Source organism: Aquila chrysaetos, chromosome 3, assembly GCF_900496995.4.
Source record: "Aquila chrysaetos chrysaetos chromosome 3, bAquChr1.4, whole genome shotgun sequence".
Classification (NCBI taxonomy): Eukaryota; Metazoa; Chordata; class Aves; order Accipitriformes; family Accipitridae; genus Aquila; species Aquila chrysaetos.
The window spans coordinates 75,587,808-75,610,312 of record NC_044006.1 but is presented as its reverse complement, the minus strand read 5'-3'; the positions used below and the strand labels follow the sequence as shown (position 1 = coordinate 75,610,312).

Genomic DNA, 22,505 nt, shown 5'->3' with positions numbered 1-22,505 from the left:
GTTTTCTTTCAAAATCTTCTTGCCTGTGATGTTTTCTGGCCATCTCTTTAGCATGATGTGAAGCCAGCCTGGGAAAATAATGTCAATTTTCACTGATGTAGCAATTTAATAAAATCTGTGTTGTGATCTTTAGTGTGCTAAGGCATACTGAATGAGGTAAGAATAAGCATTAGATCTACAGGGGCTTGCAGGACTATTACAGCAGTGCGAACAATATATTTTTTGCAGTCTGCTCTTTCAGTGCAGCCTGTACATTTTGTTTTGACAGAAAGCACAGTTTACTTCTCATGTTCAGCATGACTCTTTTACCTTTTAATGTTGATGTTACATTTTTGCTTTTTCTATTTCAGTTTCCTTTCTTCTGGGGATATTGCCTGCATGGCAATCTGTTCCAGCAATTACTCAACCATCATGGCGTTTTGCTTCTTGGAAGAGCTTCAGTGGGAATTTGCTGCTTCCTACGATACAACAAGCATCAGTTTAGCTTCCAGACCATATGCTTTTCTTGAATTTGGTTTGTAACTTTTGTTCTCTAATAGTAAGAATTCTTTGTCTGCTACTTTTATGAAGTTAAACAATGTCTTCTGGCCAAAGCCTGATCATAAAAGTGTATCTGTGTGTGTGCCTTTGCATGCATGTGTAGGAGGAGATCTTGTAACTGCATTAAACTATTAGATTATCGGTTTTGCAGTTCCTGAGAGCCCCTGTAATAGATGAACAAAATGCTATGGTGATTAATAAACAAGCACAAAAGAAAAAAGAAATCCACATCTCAAACACTTTCTAACTTAATTAAAAAAAAATCTGACAAGTGGAGACAGATGGGTACAGGAAAAAAGGGAGACAGAATAGATTATTATGGGCAGCTTTACTTCTGGCATGACTTAGATTCACATAATACTTCATAATCATGCCTACTGTTTCTTTTTTAACCTGATATAAATGGTTTTCTTGCCAAGTAGCAGCTGCTGTACTGAACCTCGCACCTTTGAAAAACACAATTCCCTTGCAATGAGAAGGTGTTTTCTGGGAAAGGATAAGATATGGCAGTGGATTAGCACACTTCTATCCAGATTTTGGTAATAGTGTTAAGCCCATGCTTAAAAGATTGAGAAATCCACAAGGAAAGTGTATTATAGAGCCATCTTGTATTTTGGGTGGATTCCCTGCAGGGCACATTCCAGTCATGATGTAATTTTATGCTGAGATCCAAATGACTCCTTTTTTTTTAACTTGAGTAGGAATTTGGGAATTTCTAGCCTCTTTTAATTGCATAAGGCTCTTTTTAAAGAAAAAATGCATTTTTTTTTTTAAATTTTACTATTATACAGTATTTTGTTAATGAGTCTACCTAATGTTGATGTGTGGGGTTTTTTTTTGTTTGTTTGTTTGTTTTTCTCCCTCCTGTGTTTGCACCTAAGATGTACTTGTTTCCTAAGATCTTAGCCTTTTCCCTGGTAGTTACAGATAATTAGAGCAGGCTGACTTAAGGTAATATACAGGATTTTTCACTAAGGAATGCTTATAGCACTGTGTATTCTAGCACAACATAAAGTCCTCCTGTGTGGTCTCAAAACTCAGGCTTAAGCTATTACACATTTATCATATCCAGTACTAGCTGTGGTCAACCTATGCAAGTCTGCTAGTGTAACAATATCTTAAGGATACTGATTTTACTCATAGGATATCTTAGCAAAATAAATGTTTCTGCATTTTATTTTCCTAAGCATTTGAAATAGCTTGAATTTGCCAATATCTTTGCACAATTAAATAGGAAGTAGCAGTATCCACAGTGAGGTACTTCATTCTGGAGGTGTGAGTAATTCATACTTGGACAAATTCTTTACTTAGTCTCAGAGCAACTCCTGTCAAACCAGCAGCCACATTTGTGGAAAGGGATTTGCTTGCAAATGGTATTTAAATTTAAAGTGTGAGAGATGAAGCAGGGTGATCTGTACGTAGATCTGTGGCTTGGACGTTGGTGGAATCACTGTGGAATTGCCTCTGCCAGTCAGAGTTGCTTCACGACTCAAATATATGTTGAATTAATTTATCTCCATGCTGGAAAAAACGTAATCATTGACATTGTTAAAACACAATGGTAGTTCATGGGTAGTTTAAGATATGTGTTACATCTACCCTGGAATATGAAAGCTTGTTTTCAGTCCACTGGTAGGCATTATGTTGAGATTTAAAGTGTCCAGGAGGGAGTGGGTGCAATATAAAATACCTAGGAGAGGTATTTTTTGTTCCCTAACCAGTGGTGGAATTTTACACCTGAAACTAATAAGAAATGAAGGAAGAAAAGAAAAGCAATCAGAAAAGAATGCCATAATTTGATTAATAATTATGTAAGGCACTTAACTTTTGCAGAGCTGATTGAAGCATGTTTTTATATTGTTTCAGATAATGTTATTCAGAAAGTGAAATGCCATTTTAACTGTGCAAGTGGCTCTCAAATGAAGGCCAACTGGGAGAAGATTGAGGAGGAGCTGAAGTTCCGGCCCCCGGTTCAGCTGAAACTAGAGGATACAGAGCTGATGAATGGGATAACAAATGGTGGGCATGCAGGTGTTCATGTGGAGGTTGGTAAGTTACTACTACGCACAGGTGACAGTAGACTTCCTGAACCTAACTTTGCAAATGACAGAAAAACATGTAACAGCAGTGGTTCCTTTTGTACTGAGAAATATATATATCGTGTATGAAACCCAAGAAAAAAGACTGCCTTTCTATCATTGTAAGCAGCATACGGTCTTTAGATTATAGCAGGTATGCATCAGAGCCTTTAAGGACTTGTGGTAGTGTCTTCTCTCCCAGCCTTAGATCAGGTTCTCTGTATGGACAATTGGTTGTAAATGGACTTGGCATTTTCCATGTTAAATTCTCATGCTTTTAAAGTAGTTGTTTGTTAAATTTTCTATGACAAAAGAAGCTCAACTAATTCATTGCTTGTTGCAAACTCTAATAGAAGATATGTAATTACAGTCTGAATGAGTTGCTTCAGCCTTGAGGAAAGAAAAGATGAGAAGGGTATGAGCTGGGGTTAAATCTCTTATTCCCAGACTGTCTGTTTTGGGTTGTTCTCCCCTCTTTGCTTTCTCCTTTTACCTTATTCTTTAAAATGTAATGCATTTGACTAAAATTCTGAAAGAGGATATGTACATCTGTATAAACAACACAAAAGGGACCTTTTTGTAACGAATACTGACGTTTTACCTGCTTTTACAAGTACTAACCTCTACTTATTTATTGTAAAATGGGTATAATCTTATTTTTGTTTCAGTTGCATAGTCAAAGTCCTGCCTATTTCCTCTACGAAATGAAATCGTAAAATCATAGAATCATTTAGGTTGGAAAAGACCTTTAAGATCATCGAGTCCAACTGTAAACCTAACACTGCCAAGTCCACCACTAAACCATGTCCCTATTTTAATCCTGTTAGGAGGGTGGTTTAAGTGCAGCTGGAGTGCCATGAACTTGTATTTCCTCTTTTTTTGTTGTTCTTGGCTTACGAAGCACTAATAAAATTAAGTTCCAGTTGCTCAGTCTTATTTTTTCTGATGGATGAGCTGGAATCTAATTTGACATAGGTATTTTAAGTTAAAGTATAGAGGGGCAGTGGCCAGGAGGAAGAAAAGATAGAATTGAAAACGTTTTATTTGCCAGTCAGATTTGTGAGTGCTCCTCAGAAATGTGCTTGAAGGTTAAATATTTTCATGATGTGACAGGGGTTAGAAATTCTTTGCACTAATGTGTACAGTTTCAGTGCCAGTAAACATTTGCAAGCTAGTCTGTGTCCACAGATCAGAAATACATATTCAGTTCCCCCATATTCTTAATTGCTTTCTTTTACTTTCCATCTGGCTTTGTATTTCTTGCTGTTCTCTCTGGTCTAACCCAAATACTCTTACAGATTGTTCTGCCTTTATTTTAAGGATCATGTTTATGATCATCTGTTCCCTCAGCTGGAGTCAGCTTTCCTGGCTTATGTCTCTCTCCTCTCATCATTACCTACCAGCCCTACTTTGCTCCTCTAAGTTTAGCTGTGTGGATAGCGTTTGTTCCTGTATGAATGTTATTTATATTATGGCTCTGCTATATAGGAGACTTTTTGAGCATACGTTGAAGTGTTATGGTTGCAGGAGAGCAGAATTTAATTGCATCTATATTCTATAGTGAAGATAGATCAATCAATGGATTGATCAAAATGTCAGTCTCCCTATGTGGTTGTCACTCGTTCCTGTCTTCTTCCGAGCTGTGTGATCATGTCCCCTGGCTGTTCTTTTTAGTGTGAAAGGAGTCCGAAAAGTCAGGGCAGTTTTATCCTTGTTAGTATATATGGGAACAAGAGCTTTTTTTTTCCTTATCTTTTTCATTCTTTCCTCTGTTTGTTCCTTCCTTTGTTAACTAAACACAGCCCAATTCTTGCTATAAAGACACTAGCATTGTATCCTTGATCAACATCTACACAACCTCAGCTGTTGTTGCAAAAGCCTCACCTTGTGTCTCAATATGGGCACAGCTGATAAAGCTCTGGAGGATGGTGGGGCGTGTATACCAAAGAAATGTGAAGAGGGAGAGTTTTCACATCAGAATTGGCTCTATGAAGTAGAAGAACAACTTGTGCTGTTCATCTAGTAAGCGTGCTGTTAAATTATGCAGCATCGTGCACCCCTTGATGACTGTTCTTAGTCTTTTGTAGGCTCACGGGGAGTCCTTCACAAAGTCCTTTTTAAGGTGTTTTTAGAAGACAGCTCACATCTCTGTCTTTTGTGTGCTTGTATTTTATTTTAAAGTGTTTGAGTCTGATTTCGTTTTTCACTCCTCGTGCTGTCTTTATCTGGAGCTCTGAGTATGTGACTCATTGTCAAACCGTTGTTGTGCTATGCCTTGAAGAGACAGAATGGAGCGTGATACAGGCATTCATGTCAGTCTCTGGTTAAATAGCCAGAGGCCTCTGCTCAGAAAATCTTTTATAGGCAGAAGTTTCAATTTCTTCGTTGTGTGAGGGTGTTTTCACAGAATTGTTCTGTACATGTTCAAACCTGCAGATGCATTTTTCCTGGGTGCTAGATAATCCACAGTCCCCAGAACATCTTCTGTATTGTTCTTGTAGTCTGAAGTGCACAACTTTTTTACTTGGAAGTCAAATCAGTTTGAAACCCAATTAGCATTTAATTGTGCTTGTGCAAAATTGTGCCATCTTGGACTAAGAGTGCTTGTTCTCTCTTGTTCCTTTATTTAATGTAACAAGCAATTGTAGTATGAAATTTTGTTTATAAAAATATGATTGAATTCACACAAGGAAGTGTAATAATTTTTCCCTAGCAGTACCCATCTCACTTGTTCTGTGCAATTTCAGTTTGTGAATTAAACCTCAGAATGATACAGCAGAAATAAAGCTCCACAGCAAACAATTTAAAGATTGGTTTCACAGAATCTGAACCCCGAGTAACTGGATATTGTAATCTCCCCTGCGTCTGTGATAGCAATTCTTTTTATCCTACTGGACAAAAAAATACATAACTTTGACATAATATTCCATGCTGCAGAAGCAACATACTGAAACTTGCATTGTTCTTCCCTGGGGACTGGAAACTCTTGACATGTGTAGTTTGCAAGATCCTGTACATTGAATGACACTTGTGCTTGATAATTTTTCTTTGTTTGAGAGACACTGTGTGCCTCTGAAGTAAACCTTAGAAACTGAGGAAGAAGAAACAGTAGTCTTTATTAGGAAATTTCCATGAGAGAGACACATAGCTGCAATATTATATAATTTATAAAAAATAATAGGAAACTGAATACTCAGGTCAGTGAATGAAAAAACGTGCTGGTACAGCTTCTGTTCAGTGCAGTGTTTGGACTTTATATTTCCTTGTATAGCAAAAAAGCAAAATTGCCTTTGAATGATAGGGTTACTTGCACCATTTATTTACATGAACACGTGTATGACGATAAAATACAGTAATGCCACATAATGTGACATATATCAAATGGAATTAATACAGTTCCTTTTGCAGCAGCTTTGGAGATGAAATTATGGATGTACAAGTGCGTGCCAAAAACTAATTACACGGACACTTATAAAAGATACTTTATATCCTTATATTAATTTGGCAGCAGACTTTTTTACATCCATCTATCAAAATTGCTCTTGAAGGAGAAGACACAAGTGTTTTCCTATCTTGAACCATGCAGTACTGCAATATTTAAGCTGTTATGGTGTTTCATCTGTCACTGAAACGAAGCCAGAGACAATGTCTGCTGTGTTGCATAGTTTATCTACAGCAGTCAGGAGCTGGCTACATCTGGACAGGAGGCAAAATATCTTGAAAGCTGGGGAGACTTCTTGAGGGCTCATTCGTTCTCTCCTGTATCTTATGGATGTTGGTGCAGGAGAGGATCTGGATTTGGTATCTCAGCTGCAAATTACCCTTCTTACTGTTTCGCTGACACTGTTCTACTTGTGGCGATCCGAGGGCAGGGATGAAATGTAGGTGAGTATCTAGGTGTGGTATCTATTGTTGGGCTAGCTAGTATAGCTAGGGGAAAAAAATAGGTGAGCTTTTGGACAACTGAAACCCTGTATTAGAAGCGGCAGATTCCAAAGTTGAATACACATTTGTAATAATTGCTTTGACCTTAATTAGGTATGTATCATTTAAACCATCCTGAAGAAATGGTATTTGGGGGTGTGGGTGTTAAGTAGTAGTAGTGGAGAAGGTGAGAAAGGAAGGAGACAGATAATTTGCTATGTGTGAAACATGGGCAGGTTGGGAGAAAGGGAGTTGTAAAGCAAATGTAAAATGTGGCTCAAAGGCCAAAAACTATAGCATCTAGTTGAATTCCTAGGCCCCAGTTTTGATCGTGTTTTTTTTGTCAGTCTGAGAAGCCCAGAGGTAAGAGCAGCAGTTCTGTTACAGACGTTTCCCCGCTGTGACTGGGTAGTATCGTCCTGACAACTCCTTCAACAACTATTCTAGCAGCAGAGCATCAAAGGCCTTGGCTCCTACAGTTGTATTCTGGCAACTGCTTCATTAGGGCACCAAATGCTGTATGGAAACTATGCAGGTGAAACTAAATTGCTGTATACCAGACAGCCCTCAAACTGTCAGTGGGAAGAAATACATAATTACCAATTGAGGAAGAGATGAATCACTGTCTTGCTTTTGAGGGTGTCAGCAATCTAAGCTCTTTCTCAGGCCTTTGGGTGCTTAAAGCCTCTAGCTTTTCTACTGACCTGTGAAGAGTGTTAAGTATGCTAATCTGCTTTAATAAACAGTTGAAAAGTATCTACGTGCACCATAAAAGAAGACATTAATGCCAAATAGCACAAAGACAAATTCTATTGCAGCAAATCTGTTTAAAAAATACTCCAGAGCTCTTGCTGATTTCTAGATGTCTGAAGAACTGAACAGTGTAACGCAACAAAAAAAAAAAAAAAAAAGGTTTTTCTATTCATAATTGGTCTTCTCTGGAGCAAACATGAAAGGTTTTGAAAATGTTTAAAACCCGCATAAGCTAATTTGAGTCATTTTATGTTAGAAGATTCAAAGTAGTAGTGCAAACTTTCACTAATGTAAGTTTCTCTTGTTTTTTTGTTTTGTTTTGTTTTTGTTTTTTTAAGTCCCTACTTACAGAATGCAACGTGTGACTCCCCTGGGGATTCTGTCCCTTGTTCTGAACATCATGTGTGGAGCTTTGAATCTCATTCGAGGAGTTCATCTAGCAGAGTATTCATTTCAGGTAAGCCTGATTGAATTGAAGCCTGTAAATGAGTCAAAGGGAGAGAGTTATTTGGGTAACTAGATTAAGGGTGGCTGTTCTGCTTCTTAGTAGAGCATACGTCTTTCCACAAGACGTATTTGTTCATCCAGGGAATGTACCATTGATTGCTCACCCGCTAGACCTCATGCGTTTTGTTGTATGTTGCAGCAGATTGCATTTTATTCTTTTCTAGGGAGATTAAGATTTGGAGAAATATTTCAGTCTTGCCAGGCTGCTGAATTTTTTTTTTTTTCCATTCTTGTATTTTGTTCTAGGTGCTTTTGTGTACATTTTTTTAAACAAATGTGAAACTGTAAACAACTTTTCAAAAGGAAAAAAAGAAGTGTCCTGATTATGTGGTGGCACTGTTTTATTTAGCAGGAATTGTCACATAAGCCTCAATTCTTGGTATCTTGTTCAATCATATTGATCTTGCTGTTTAACACTGTTACAGTCAATCAACATAAACTAGGATGAGAGGTACTTGACGAGATATAGTGTTCTAAAATATCAAGCCGTACTTGCTAAAAACTGCATCTGACGTAGTTCTTTGTCACTTCTTTTAATCCAAACAGGAGGACCATGAAGGAATTGGAAATGTGATAGCTTTTTTTCTACCTTTTCTAGCCTGTGTTTTTCAGGTATGTTAAGTGTAAATAAAATGCTTTCTGATTATTTTTATATTACAATATACAAGACAAAATAATTTTCAGCTAAGAAGAGGAACGGTTTGGTTTTTAGTATCCTATCTAAGTGATTCCGCTGAGGTATTCCAGTGAAGTGGCACAAATACAGTTAAAGGCACAATTTAACCCTTGGCAAATTGCAGTTGCAAGCTTTTTCAGTGCTTTCATGTTTTGACACGCCAGATGGGGCTGAGTGTGATAAATAAGTGCTAGCCCAAAGATGGTTTGTTTCCCAAAGGGATAGACACAGTGTCTTTCTGACCAGGGCAGACTTAGTGATGGGCTTTTGTAGCATAACCACCTTGAAAGACTAAGCAAATATAGGATAGCCACATTATTGAAAATGTTCTAATTTACACTAAAAATTACATTTAGTTCTTGAGACAAATGTGGTTCCTGACTTCCTTAGATTTTTTTTTTTTTTTTTTTTCCCCGAATGGATTATTTTCTCTGACCTCCTTATGCAGAAGAGTTTGAATGAGGAAAATACTGTATGCTCCAAACAGGTTCTTCTTGAAAGGTTCCTTAAATGCCTAAAACAGTGGTCCACAACCTTTAACTTGAGGGCAATATGTTGTTTGCAGCTTCTTCAATTTTTAGCCTGTCACCGCAGGAAGCTGCTGTGGCTGGGTTACTAGTTGACAGAAGGAATAAAATAATGCCTGCAGTGTATTCATTGCTTAGTACTGTTGCATTTGGGTAATGGTTTGGGGACCACTGTCTGAAGACTTCTGTTTATCTATGGTATTTAAAACTTGAAGAGAGGCTATTTATTGTATCATAATAGATACAATTTAGTGTCTTTCAGCCTTCTTACGCCTCTGTTCACAGCAGAGCTTTAAGATAGAGGTACTAATTTGGATCTAAATACTTGATGCAAGTCATTCTTCACAAAGAAAGGCCCTGTCCTGCTTTTTTCCAGTTACTACCTGAAGCTAGAGAAGCTAAATAAAGAAGAGTTCTCCCTTATCCTTTTGACCTATAGCAGTTGTCTTCACAAAATGCTTGTGCATAAATTGAGCTCAAATGTGAAGTGCTTTCTACATGCTGATCTCTACTTGTGTCATCAGCACAGTTGGAAACTGTGACCTTAAGTGAGAAAGCATGATCTGTTACTGCCTGAGTTAAAAAAGTAACTCTTCTGCCAGCACTTTGTGAGTTTTTAGTTTTTTCCTGTACGGGTTGTTGCTCTTCACACATGCTTAGCAAATGGGGTTCCACCTGTTCTTGAATTTAAAAAGAAAAAGAGCCCAAAACCCCAGCTAAACCTCTTAACGGAAATTATGGTCTTTCTACCAAGTCAAGTCTAGAGAATGAAGTCCTTTACTTATCCCAAGAACAATTACGGCAGAAGCAGATTTGGGTTTACTGTTTTCCTGCTTCTGAGCCTTTGTCTTGCAAAAGTCACAGGTGGTTTTTTGAAAGCTGGCTCAGCTTTTGGGCTCCTTTTAATCCAGGCTGAGACAGGCAGGAGGGGTGCCAGCTGTGCTGACAGACTTCTTTTGATCTCTGTGCTTACTCAGTAGGGTCTGGGTTGAGGCCACCACTCCGGCTGTTCTTGGAGGACCTTTCAACATAGGAGTTGAAGGGAAGCTTTGAGCTTCGTAGTGATCACTGCAGTGGCAGGCACATCCAAGCAGCATAGATGTGCCAGCAATTCCCAGTTATGTCTCTTGTCTGTATGTCCATAGTTTAATGCTAACACTGTCTCTCTGGTCCTTTTGTAGTGTTACTTGTACCTCTTCTACAGCTCAGCAAGGAAGGTGAAGACGTTTGTACTCTTTTTCTCTGTTTGTTTATGCAACATTTACTTGTACGGATTACGGAACCTCTGGCAAATAGCCTTTCACATAGGAGTGGCATCTCTTTCTTCTTATCAGATACTGACAAGGCAACTTATGGAGAAACAGCCTGACTGCGGAGTATGAAAAAGACTTTGGGTTTGCTACTCTATTTTTACAACTTTTTTTGTATTGAACTGGCCAAAAATAGCTTGGAGTATTTTTCAAGATTTGTGACAAGGTTATTGCAAGGAGGATATTTCAAAGCAGCTTGAAATAAAGTAGGATACAGTAATCGTGTCAAACATACAGTGAGGAACGGACCTGTATTTAACATGGCATGTGGTAATTGTGCATGGTAGATCTTGTCAGGTGTGATCAACAGACGGTGGTTCTCGTACCATAAACAGGCTTTTACTCCTTGACTAATACCATCTAGACAGCATTTTGCCATTTGTCTTACTGGCTTTGTAACAGTTTGGCAGATCAATGTCTTGCCCTGCCAATGCTTCCGAAAATATTAAAATTGTATAGTAAAATGAAGATAAAATGGTGGGTAGCATTTTTGTCTATAGAATTTGTGAAGCGTTAAGATTCTTGGTAAATGTAAGTAAAGGAGTCATTTGCCGTAATTAGATGAGTTCAATATCAGTGGGAAAAATTGTTAGGATGAGCTTCAGGGTAATTTTTCTAGCTTTTGAAGGAAAGGAATAGGCTGTGGCTCTTTTAAAAACCATAAAGGCTATAAATATCTCCTGGCTAAACAGTGCATCATAGTCAAGTATGTGCTCATTGGCTAATTGCAAATACGCTTGGGGCAGCATAAAATAAACCAAATGAATGTAAGTGATCTTTCAGCTCAAGTAGCCTTTATTTCCTTGGTTAAGGTCACTCTTAGTATAAGGGTAATTTCATGTTTGCTTGGTCTGTATGGATAATAAATCTTCCAAGCCTACTTATGACAGGCCACTGACTCCTTCACCTTTTAAAAAAATGTATAGCTGGTGAGTAGGAAGCCATTTCCAGTAATGGAAAGCAAGAGCAGGTTCTCTTTATTATATAAAACACCTTTACTTAATGGTGTTGAGTTCTTACACTAAGATGAATTTATGAGTGTGCACTTTTGAATATAGTACTTAAGAGCTGAAATTCATAACCTCTGCTGCACTAGGTATTCTTGTATGTGATGTACTGAAGTGCATATGGGCATTTTAGAACATAGATGAATAATTTAAGCTGTCTGTTTAAAAAAATGCATAGCATTTTGTTGCAGCTGTCCTTGAAGGGTTATAGAGACTCAAACTGAGAAGATGTAGAGAACTGTAGGTGTGTTATTGTGGAAGTGTGGTCCTAGATTTTCTTCATTTTTTTCTTGGGAAACTGTTTTCTGGTCGCCCCATTTCTTCCACCAAACGTCTCTCACCAAAGATTTATTTTCCTCTCACATGGTCTCTACTTGTAGTGGTCGCAAAGAGATTAGCGTGATGCAGAGTTGCCTTCCTGAGTTTGCAGAAATGCTTAACAAAATTACTTCCTTGCATCTCAGTGAATTTTCCTGAAATCTCATGGTGTAAACACTTACAAGTATCAGTGGACTACTAGACCAGAAACCTGTGTACCTTGGAAGCACTTTTGTGATGCAGCTGACTGTGACAATGGCATCGATAGGCAGCCCTTCACAACCTGAACGGTTTCTAGGACATCAAGAGACTTGGTGCCAGAGTAGTAAAATGTAGGTATTTCTCTTCCATCCCGTGTTAGCCCATTTACTGTAACAATAACATAATTAATTCCTTTAAACTGTGTGGCATACTCTAGTAGGAATGATGGAGGAATATTCTAGCCAGCCAGTTAAGAAAACAGCTAGACCTGTGTGTCATAAGGGAATACTATTTTGTTACAAGGGAGTGGATTAAAGTTGTTTCTCTGTCATTACCCCAGTTTTCTGCCAGAGTGTAAGTGGCGAAATGAAGCCAGAATTCAACCATTGTCTTTAAGACACCCAGATGACCCCACAGATGTGGGGGTTTTACTACTGACAAGCTTTAAGTTTCCATGCTGTTCAGTCCCAGTTTTACTTGGTGATATGACCCAACTCCCAGCTCCTACCCTTTTAGCCTCCATCGGGTTAAAGAGTCCAAAAGACCTTTACTGGTTCTCCATAGGCTTGGATAAAGCTAGCTTGCTGTAGCATAAGGCACGTAGAGCATTTATAACTGGGGCATGGGGCCAGTGAACCGTTATCTGCTCTTTATTCCTCATCCTTCTATTGAGCTGACTGGAAGAAACTGTAATGTTCCTGATGGTTCCTGAGCATCTGACTGTTTGCTTTATCATAAAACAAATACATCCCCATGCCAAGTGATGTTAGCAACAGCTCTGCAATAAGAGTGGTAGAACAAGGTGTTTAGATAGCTTGTGCAGTTAACATAATTACAGGGGATGAAGATTAAATTTAGCTTTTGTTTAATATTTTCTTTTTCCTGAAAATGTTTCAGTAAAATCAAACAAAACCACTTGGTTCAGTTCCGCCTTCGTGTAAATTTTTTTTTTGATTGATGGATTAGATGGAGGATGCGACTAGATCTTTCCTACTAAATGAACGAAGCTCTGGTTTGCTGGTAATCTTAATCCCTTTGCAGCCTTTTTTTTTTCCTGTAATATTTGTAAACCATATTAAGGAATCTGCATGGATTAATGTAGTGCGTTAGTATCTGCGCACTTTATAGGTTTGGATTGTGATTCTGGGATGAGGCAGAGCATGCATAGTTTGACCTATTTTTATTTTTATTTTTATCTTTAATGTTAGTATTTAGAATGGCTCCTATATCTGTATGGTATTTATACAGATAAACATTTTCTTCTGGAGAAACAGCAAGAGGAATAGAATAGTTTACATTGATCTCAGTGCTTTAAGATTTAATAAAAGAGAATGACTTGCAGTTTGAGTACATGAAATCTGACTCATAATGTGGGATTATGCCTGTATTGAATCAAATCCCCAGACAGGAATCCATCCCTCTTTGTTTGACTTTAAACTGTTTAATGTAGTTTGAATTGCATCTCCTTAATTCTGTCAGTTTTCAAGATAAGTCTTTTGGAAACTCTTCTCCTCACCCAGCCTCTCAGCGTAAGAAAATTGGCAAAGAATAAACTTCATTAATTTAAAGATTTGCAGTGCTTAGTCACTTTATGAAGCTGATAATTTTCTGTGGGTTTGGTTTGGGTTGGGTTTGTTTTTTTTTTTTTCTTTCTCCCAAAGACCTGTTAAGTTTGTAGAAGGTGGGCTGGTACCTTTTTTAGACATTTTTGCACTGTATTAATAATTGAACCTGTGTAAATGTGTATAAAATCGTTTTGCATGTTTATGTATATATGTACATATATCTAATAAATGGCTTTTTTTTGTAATGATTGTCTTCATTTATAGTTTTGAAATAGCTGAGCATATTAGAAACAAGGTAGATTAGCCATTTCACTTTCATATGAATCTTTAGTGTTTCAAGTGGCAGTGTTCAAAATATTTTAAAAATAAACTCAGTTGTTCTCTTTAACAAATAGCTTCAAAATCAGAGTGATTTCAAATGCTGTTGTAGTGCATGCTGGATTGTATGTGGTCTCTTATAGAAAGAAATACCTGTATGAACTCAGGGTGGCTTTGTCTGAGATGGTGTGCTCTCTGATACCTAATCTACCTGGGTGCACACTGGCTTTTTCTGTTCAGGGGGAATTGGGGATGATTTTTATTCAGTCATCTACAAACTGAAGAGTGACTGATTCATCAGTTGAACTATATTTATAAATATGTAGATAGAATCTTGCTTATCAAAGCAACAGATTGCAGTAGGCTGTGGTACAATCTTTGTAGCTTTAACAGTCTTGCTCTTTACTTTCAGAGACCGTGTTATATGGCTTTTCCTGAAAAACTTGCATTTTGGAGTGGTGAAGTATGTGAAGTAAGATGTACCATGGTCCCATAGGTCCTTTTCCAGTTGCTTGGCAATGAGGAGTGGAGATTTTGCAGATTGGTGTCAGATTTTCAGGCTAGTCACTTAATGGAACTAGGCCTATTAGTTAGTCTTACCAGTCAGTCCCTGCTAAGAGCTTATGGACCTTTTTGGGCTCACTTCAGCCACCTTTGATAAAGGCTCTGAAGACACTGATTCATCAGGCTTTGTAGAAATGGATGACTTTACGTGACAGAAAATTCAGCAATCCCCCCATCTGAATGTGATGCGTTCAGGTATCGACAAATGTGCTTTGGGAGAGTGCTTTCAATGGCAGGACTCACAGTGGACCCTGCCTGATCAGGAACCAAAGAATCAGGTAAAAATCAAAAAGCTGGAAGAAATCAGGCTTGTGGAACTGCTGGTTTCTTCCCATTTTTCTGCTCCCTGGTCCTCCACAGGAACAATACCTAGATGTCTGTAGCAGAAGCAAAACGTGATGGGTAAAGGGCTGGGTTCTTCCACTGGTTTCCACTGTGTAAAAAGTGAATTTTTTTCTAATCTCTAAGGCTGCTTCTTTATCAAGAAGGCAGTTGTGGGTAAAGTGGATCTGGGAGAACTGTGAATTCTTTAGTCTTACTCTTCTGCTTTAAAAATACATCCCACTCTTTGCCTGGACTTGGCCTCTTAGCCTTGGAGCTTGTTCAGATGTTGGCTTGCGGCACAGAAATACCAGCAGTAGTTTTGAGATCGTTACAGTCCTGCAGCACTCGTTGCTGTTCTGAAAAGAGAAAGAGAGAAGCCTGTGTGTGCCCCTGTAATGAGGAAAGAGGCAGAACAGTGGGCTGTGCAGACAGTAGGTGGTAATAAGCAAAAGCTGATGGCGGGGGAGAGAGGAGAGCGCCTTGTTGTTCTGAACTGCTCTGCCCTTTGAAATCTAGATGTTATTTTTGTTCTGTAAATAAATGATTGCTCAAAGCGTGTTTTTTCTCAAGATGCCAATAGAGAAGAACAGCAGCCTTTCCCTTTTTTTCTAAGGTGAGGGGAGAAAGCAATTATAACTCCCTTCTTCTTTTGAAGATGCTGATAAAAGGAGGTGGGAGGATCAGAGGGTCCCTGTGCCAAAAGAGGAACAACTCCTAAGGTGATAGAAATACATGTTTTTATTTTAAACAAAGTAGCTCAACTTCTGCTGCGTGCTGACTTACAAATGTGACCCAGTTGCATGTAAAAACTGTTTGCGGGTGGGGGAAGGAAACAGTGGCCACAAGAAAAAGAGCAGCTCTGTCTCCAAATGTGTTACCTCCTTGTGGTGCTGGCTGGCTCAGCTCCTGTGTCCGAGGCCGCTCTCGGAGCAAGCTCAAAACCAGGGGCAGGCGGGAGGTGGGGACAGTTGAACAGCCTCTCTCCGGTGGTATTTGCTTTTAAAAGCAATCGACCATGTGTCTTAACCTCGGCGGTGAGGTGCCTCTGCCGAGGATGCAGGCTGAAGGGGTCGGAGGCTTTATTCCATGCCTGTTGGCTTTTACAGGTACCTCCTGGTTGTCTGCAAATAAATCTCTACTAAAGGTATGACCTTTTGGAGAACGTTTTGGAAAGAAGCAATATCATGTTGGCAGGAAATGAAGAAGGTGTGATTGAGCTCCCCGGGGCGGGGGGACACACACACGTGTGCGTGTAAGTTAATCCTCTTCCCCTCAGTCTGTCTTTCGCAAAAGGCTTAACAAAGTGATATTTTTAAATTTGACCAATTGCTGTGCAGTGTTTTCCCTCTAAAGTGTTGTTCTGGCAAAATGAGGCCCATGGAGTGGGAATGAATAGTGTCTGCTGTGTTTTCCCATGCTGCAAATGTGTGATATCACGCAACTGTATTCATCAGGCGCTTCTGGAAGGGCTGTTCAAGGAGAGGAGCTGTTAACCTCTGTGGGAGGGCAGATAAAAGGTAATATCCCCTTTCCTTGGGCCTGCCCCCCACCAGATATGATAGTAGCTCTTTTTTCCCAAATTATGGAGGTGAATAACAGCATGAGCTCGAGCTCATGCATGTCTTAGATTGGCTTAAGCTAATTTTTAATCAGGAAGATGCAGCTAAAAGGGGAGGTGTTTCCCCATCCCTGAGGCTGCAGGTCTTTCCCTTGAGTCATTTTCTCTAGCCCTAGGAAGGCTGATCCGGGCTGCTCGGACGAACCATTTTAGAAGTAATTAAATGGTAACACAAACCAAAGAGCCCTTAAAAGTCTTTGCTTTCTGTTCCCACTTAAAGTATATAAGCAAAACACGGAAGCATATGAAATTCCCTTTGGTAGAATAAATGTCGTCTGATACAAGAACAGTAAGAAAGGCTTGAAATAATGACCATTAAAATGTAAAGCACCAGTCAGTATAGCATGACATACAGCTGCGCAGGGCTGAGATTTAGTCTTTCATTATGCAAGGAAAGACATTAACATACAAAATCCCTTATTTCATGGGCTCTTGTAGGGAAACACTAAAAAGCAATTATGCGGAAAGTTCAGCTCTGAAATATATTAGGACCCGTCGGTATGCACCACGCAAAACAAACAAGAGGCTCCTACCTGCTGTGGCCTTGAGTGAGAGCTGGGGGCACAGACCTTCTGGCATGGATCGGCCCCAAACTATTTGTATTTGCCTGCTGGATGAGGCCAAAAAACCCCAAGTCGAGCTGTGGTGAAGGTGCCAGGCGTGCTGAAAAAGCCCGTCTATGTCACGTCAGGCTTTCAACAGCAGAGTGCCCTGGCCGAAGGGGAATAAATGCTGTGCTCGGAAGATGCAGCAGTACAACTACAGCCGCTGAGCGTGGTTCTGGGTGGCAGGGATGGCAGTGGCTCTGCCTCACCTTGGTTTTTTCTGTCTTCACGTAATAGGTGTGACCCGAATGTACGTAGAGCCTCAGGCTTTCCTGCAGGACAAGGCAGGAGTTGGGCATATCGGCTGTGAGCATAGCCAGGAGCTGGGGCAGCATTCCAGAAGATGGGTCTCTTCCCAAGGTAGTTCCTTTCACCTGCACACAGGTCTCATTTAAGACTCGAGAAACATTTAGATGACGCAGAGCAGGAACCTCCGATGCTTGAGGCATCTCAAGAGCTGACAGCGTCGTCAAGCTGGGTTGCTGGTTTGGACTCGCAAGCCAAAATTCCTGCCGTGTGTCCCATGTTGGTAGTGAAGCTTCTGCTTTGTGTCTAGCCCATACATACCTAACTCATAGTGTCATTCTTCTTCTCTTTCTTTGTAGCTGCTGACTGAGGCTGGCTTGCTCTGCGAATGCTGGGGTCGGAGGGAGCAGGCGAAAAGCAGCAGCGCTCTGCGGTCTCACGGTTAATACACAAAACCGAGCAGGGAGAAGCCTTGCTGCCTCCGTTCCCAGGACTCGCGCATCCTTGGCTGTTCCTTACGCTCACGCAGGACTTCCCAATCCCCCCAAGCATGAGCAGGTACCTAGCAAGGAGCGTTTGGATTTAAAAAAAATAAAATTGAAGCAATCTTCAGTGTTACTTCTTGAGCTTTCTGCTTCTCTCTCTTGCAAGCACTGGGAGGCACCAGTGTACAAGCTAATGCTGCGCGCCCAGGCTGGGAGGGAAGCCGAACAGCTGACTCGGGGAACCTGCCAATTTTTTTACCTGCTTGTACGAATGCTACAGTTTTCCCAGTAGATTTTGCTGTGGGATTCATGAAAAGGAGATAAAACACCCTGGAGACAGTAGGAGGATCACTTCAGGGCTGCAAATCCACTTACCTAGCTAGGTTGGAACCAATTTGTCAAAAGCGAAGTCACTGCAGCTTCTTTTTTTTTTTGTCTCGCTAGTCTTTAAGGAACAAAGCATCGTTCTTTGTGCTAAATATTGACGCTCCTGGTCTGAGCATCAGGGCTTTGTTCTCGGCCTGAGGGATTCAGGAAGAAACCAGAGGGTTTCTGAGAGAAGAAACCAGCGGCTTAATTAGCGAGAAGTTTGGAGGCATACATGCATGCATTTCTGGTACTTAATCCATCTGCGGTAGCTGCTTGGAAAGTTAAGTCAGATGGAAAGGGATTTGAGGCAAAACCTGTTTTCCGAAACTCTGCTAATAAACAGGCAAAGGATGCTGCCACCTTTTGCCGTGGAGTGGGAAGGTGGGTACCCGGGTGGCAGTGGGCAGCTCTGGCGGTGGTGGGGGGAGAGGACACGTAGGGTTGGTTCCAGGCAGGACCTCAAACCTGGCCGGCCGGCCTGGGCTGTATCCAGTAAGCCGGTGCTGGGCAGAGAAGCCCGAGCTGGAGCTAACTGAGGTCACCAGGCTGCTTCCAGTGACCAAATTGGGTTTGAGAGAAGCTTTACTGGTGCTGAAAGGGACCTCGCAGGAGCTCATCAGTCCTTCCTCCTTCCCAGCAGCGTATGCTCTGTGATTAATTTGTTTTTCTAACGACCACATCTTCCTCCTGCCTTTTTTTGGTGGCAGCGGTGCTGATTTCTGTATTCCCTCCTCTTCGGTGGCAGGGGAAATTGGACTGGTGTGAAGAAGAAACTGGACCTAACCTCACCGCAAGCCTGCACATAGCAGCACGCTGGAGAGGGCAGCATGGAGACGTAAAGGATAAATGGAAGAAAAGGAGGCAGGGAAGAGCAGGAACCAGGACAAGTGGGACTGCAGGCTGGATTGCACCCTGGTTACATCTGCTCCAACGTCATCCTAATCTCCAGGGTGCTCCCCAGGGCACATGGAGGGAGAGGTGACACTGGGTGCTTCTTCCTGGAGAAATCTGTGCGTTGGCAAGAGGACGTGACACAGCTCAGTGCCGAGGCTGGGCCAGGTAAACAGGATGGATTTTGCCCAGCTTAATCCCACAGTAAATTTGCTGCTGTTGAGGGGTGGAGGGGAGCTGCCTGGCTGGGGAGAAGAGTCATGTTGGTACCTACCTGAAGTTACTATGTCTGATATCACTGTGTGCTCAGGAATAGAATTCTTTCCCAGCCAAAAATACTAGGCTTTTTCAGCAATTTCTTCCCCTATAGTTTGGTGGTTTTTTTTTTTTTAAATCTCTTATGGATCACTGCATGGAGAGTGACCGGCTGTCATGCACCATGTCTTCGCTGGCAGAGACGGGCAGTTCTCAGATGGCAGATGGTACCAGGTACCATCCTCCTGCCAAGGGGATAGCTGCAGTTTTAATGCTTGTTAGAAAAATCCCTGAACTCCCAAAGTGTGCTCATGCACCGTGTGGATTATACAGGTTTACCTGCAAGCAGCTTGCTTGGAAACCACCTGCCAGCTTGCTTTGAAAGGATCATGACCGTAATTGGGGATTGCTGGCTGGAGCAATGGCATGTCAGGCAATAGCAGAGATGTTGCTCCTGCCTGGATGAGGAGCAATGAAGGTACCTGAGTTCCCTATAGGAATTATTCCCATTGGGAACAGCCATGGGAGGCTCTCTGTGAGCCAGGAGCACCTGCTGTACCACCCGACATCCTCTGCAGTGGCTCGGACACAAGCGCTGAACCAAACTCCCGGGTCACCGACCAAACATGACCATTTTCCATGGTGACACAGCTCAGACAGCTCCCAGCTGTTTGCTCACCGTTGTTTAACCGGGAACAATAAAACCCATAATTGCCAGTTGATGTCTAAACAAGAACTCGGCTCTGGAAGGGAATTCATTACAAACTGGAATGAAAGCTCTGCACGCTGCCACTTCCCAAAGGCATTTTGGAGGGATATGCCTGGATAGGCACCTCCACCCTGCAGAGGAATAAGTTGGCTGGAGGGCTGCCAAGCAAGCCCCCACCTTCGCCACTGTTTGGAAACTGGATTCTCAACCATTAGAGGCTGATTTTAACCTCTTCTGCATTGGCAGATCCTGCTCTGCACCCCTACTTGCTGCTGCTGCTGAGATGGGACCTAAAATACTGAGTCCAGCTTGGGCTCTCTAGTCCAAAAGACATGGAGAAACTGGAGAGGATCTGGTGAAAGGACATCATGGTGGCCACGGGCAAAAGCCTGTGATCTACAAGGACAGGTCAGGGAGCTCAGTTTGTTTATTCTTGAGAAGGGTCTAAGGGACAATCTGATGGCAGCCTACAACAACCCTTGGGAAAACTGCAGAGATACAGATCTAAACTCTTCTTAGTAGAAGAAAGTATACATGGAGCAACTTGTTGCAGCTTGGGAGGTTCAGGTTGGACACTAGATAAAAATCCCACTGGGAGGGAGCTGCAGCTCTGGAACAGGTCACATAAGTTGGGGTTTCTCCATCCCCAGGGGCTGTCACATCTTGGCTGGGCAAAGCCATAACTGATGTGAACTACTGTTGGTTTCAGTCCTGCCTGGAGCAGAAGGTTGGACTAGATGCTCCTTCCAACCACCATCTGTGTGATTTTATGACCCTAGGACATGCCGTGGTTTAGGGTTCTGGATGCTGCTTAGATACTTCACAACAGTTAGCTAGTTTGCATAATATTAAAAAAAAATCCCAGCCAACAACCCTAAATCAAATTTACCTCCCTGAAGGTGCTCTCACTCTAAATCAAACATTAATGTAATTTAGAAAGAGCAGGAAGGCTTCACAGAGTAATTTGAGGACATTGTTATCATGTAACATGCGCATCATCTGACTGTTCTGTGGTTGTGAAACATATGACCTTATGCATGCAGAACAGCCGGTGTTAGCGGCAGCGGGGAGCGATTTAACCTTGTGTTGGAATGGTGCTGACTTGTAGCACGTCAGATTTATGACTTACGATACGATCCGAGGGGATTGCTTTTGCTTTAATGGTCTTGCTTCCTGTTTAGAAAGGTGACCTTAGGGCCTGCTGGTAATGAAGCTGCATAATTACACATAGATTGTTATTTAAAGTTGCCTCAACTATTTAGGAAAAAAAAAAAAGACCTTTTTTTTTTTTTTTCCTGGGTGTTGTCCCTACATTAATTTCCCTGGTTATCGAGAATCTGACTTAATGAACTTCCAATTTACATGTTTATAATATGTCTCTGGGAGGGTTACAATAACCTGGGCAACACCAGTGCCTTCCCCAAGTGGGATTCAAGGTTGTTGTGGGTTATGTATGGGAGAAACGTGGTGTTGTTCCTATGCCCCAAGATAATTATTTTTCTCTGACGGTTGAGACACATCAGCCTCCAAAAAAAGACCCAAACGTGCTTTGTACCAGAGACCTAAATGACTATCTGGGAGTGTAAGGGTACGACACACAACTGGAAGCACTGGCCTCCCCTGGATGCTATCAGCCCTACCTTCATCCCTACTCTTGGGAGCTCCTACTCTCTGGAGGACTTCTAGGCATTAATTGTGACAGCAAAGAGCGAGCCTCTGTCTTCTTGAATAAAGGTGGCCTGTGTGGTGGGGACTGTGTTGCTTAGTCTGAGTTTTGTCGGGAGACTTATCATCTGAGCTAAGAGGACGGTGCTCACCTCGGTGCCTTGCATTGGCACTTCTCCCAGCCCCGAGTCAATGCAGCTGCCTTCTCCCTCTGTCCGCTGAACGCTTGCACAGCCCCGAGCCACCACCAGCAACTCCTGCTTCGTTATAATACTACTGACACCGCGTGATTATGTGATTTCGGGTTATTCTTTAAACCCTGCTGCTTCCCAGCTTGTGCTCAGTCTTGGTCGCCTGCTACCGTGCTGGTTGGTGCTTGACAAACAACCGTGTAGATCTTCACGTCTTTTCATTACCTAGGAGGCGAGCAAGTCAGATTAGTACAGAAATGAGGTTTTGATTTGATCACCTCTGGTCGTTTGAAAGCTCAGTGAATTGTTTCTGTTTGCTGACACGTTACTGAGCTCATCTGATGGCAGGGAATGATGCTTATTAAAGAGGTGACCGATAAACACAGGAATATGTGTTGATCATAATGCCTGTTGGGTTGAATTTGGACAACCCTTAGTTCTTTATCACTCTTCCCTCTGATAAATATTTTGGAATGTGTCAGGACAAAGCACAATATTTTTGCTGGATATTTTACTCAGAAAAAAAAAGAGGAGATTTTATAATATGAACTGAACTCTGTTGTTTTAGTCACAAACAGAAAAAATCCAAACTTAATTTTTTTAAAAAAACTTGAAATGCCACAGTTTTCATTCGAACTGATACTTCACTGTCAGCTACAGTCTCAATAAAAGTCAAAAGGAAAACATCCTGAACATGAAATATTTTGTTCAACTCAAGACACATTTTGTCCAGGAAGGCCTAGAAACAGCAACAGTAAGCTGTAATCAAAGAGTTTGATCACATAAAGATTTTAAAGTCAGGGGTATAACTGGTCTCAACCCCTGTTTTGACAGTCTCAAGTAGTTCAAATTCAGGGAC

The 22,505-nt window shown here is 41.2% G+C and overlaps 1 protein-coding gene across 9 annotated transcripts in view; it reads left to right on the top strand.

Annotated features, from left to right (window-relative positions):
- The window catches only part of SEC22C (SEC22 homolog C, vesicle trafficking protein), a 30,321-nt gene extending 8,074 nt beyond the window's left edge, over positions 1-22,247 (top strand). For 2 of the 9 annotated variants that reach the window (XM_030008975.2, XM_030008976.2), the window contains 5 exons: positions 351-514; positions 2,407-2,589; positions 7,634-7,752; positions 8,349-8,414; positions 18,681-22,247. In XM_030008975.2, the coding sequence (XP_029864835.1) occupies positions 351-514; positions 2,407-2,589; positions 7,634-7,752; positions 8,349-8,414; positions 18,681-18,917 (769 nt within the window). In that variant the 3' untranslated portion in view covers positions 18,918-22,247. Of the gene's footprint in view, positions 1-350; positions 515-2,406; positions 2,590-7,633; positions 7,753-8,348; positions 8,415-10,186; positions 13,652-14,372; positions 16,130-17,072; positions 17,196-17,440; positions 17,640-18,680 lie in introns of those variants that run through there. The other 7 variants (XR_003922675.2, XR_003922676.2, XR_005932068.1 and 4 more) reach the window with 7 other exon arrangements.
- The last annotated feature ends 258 nt before the right edge of the window (positions 22,248-22,505 follow it).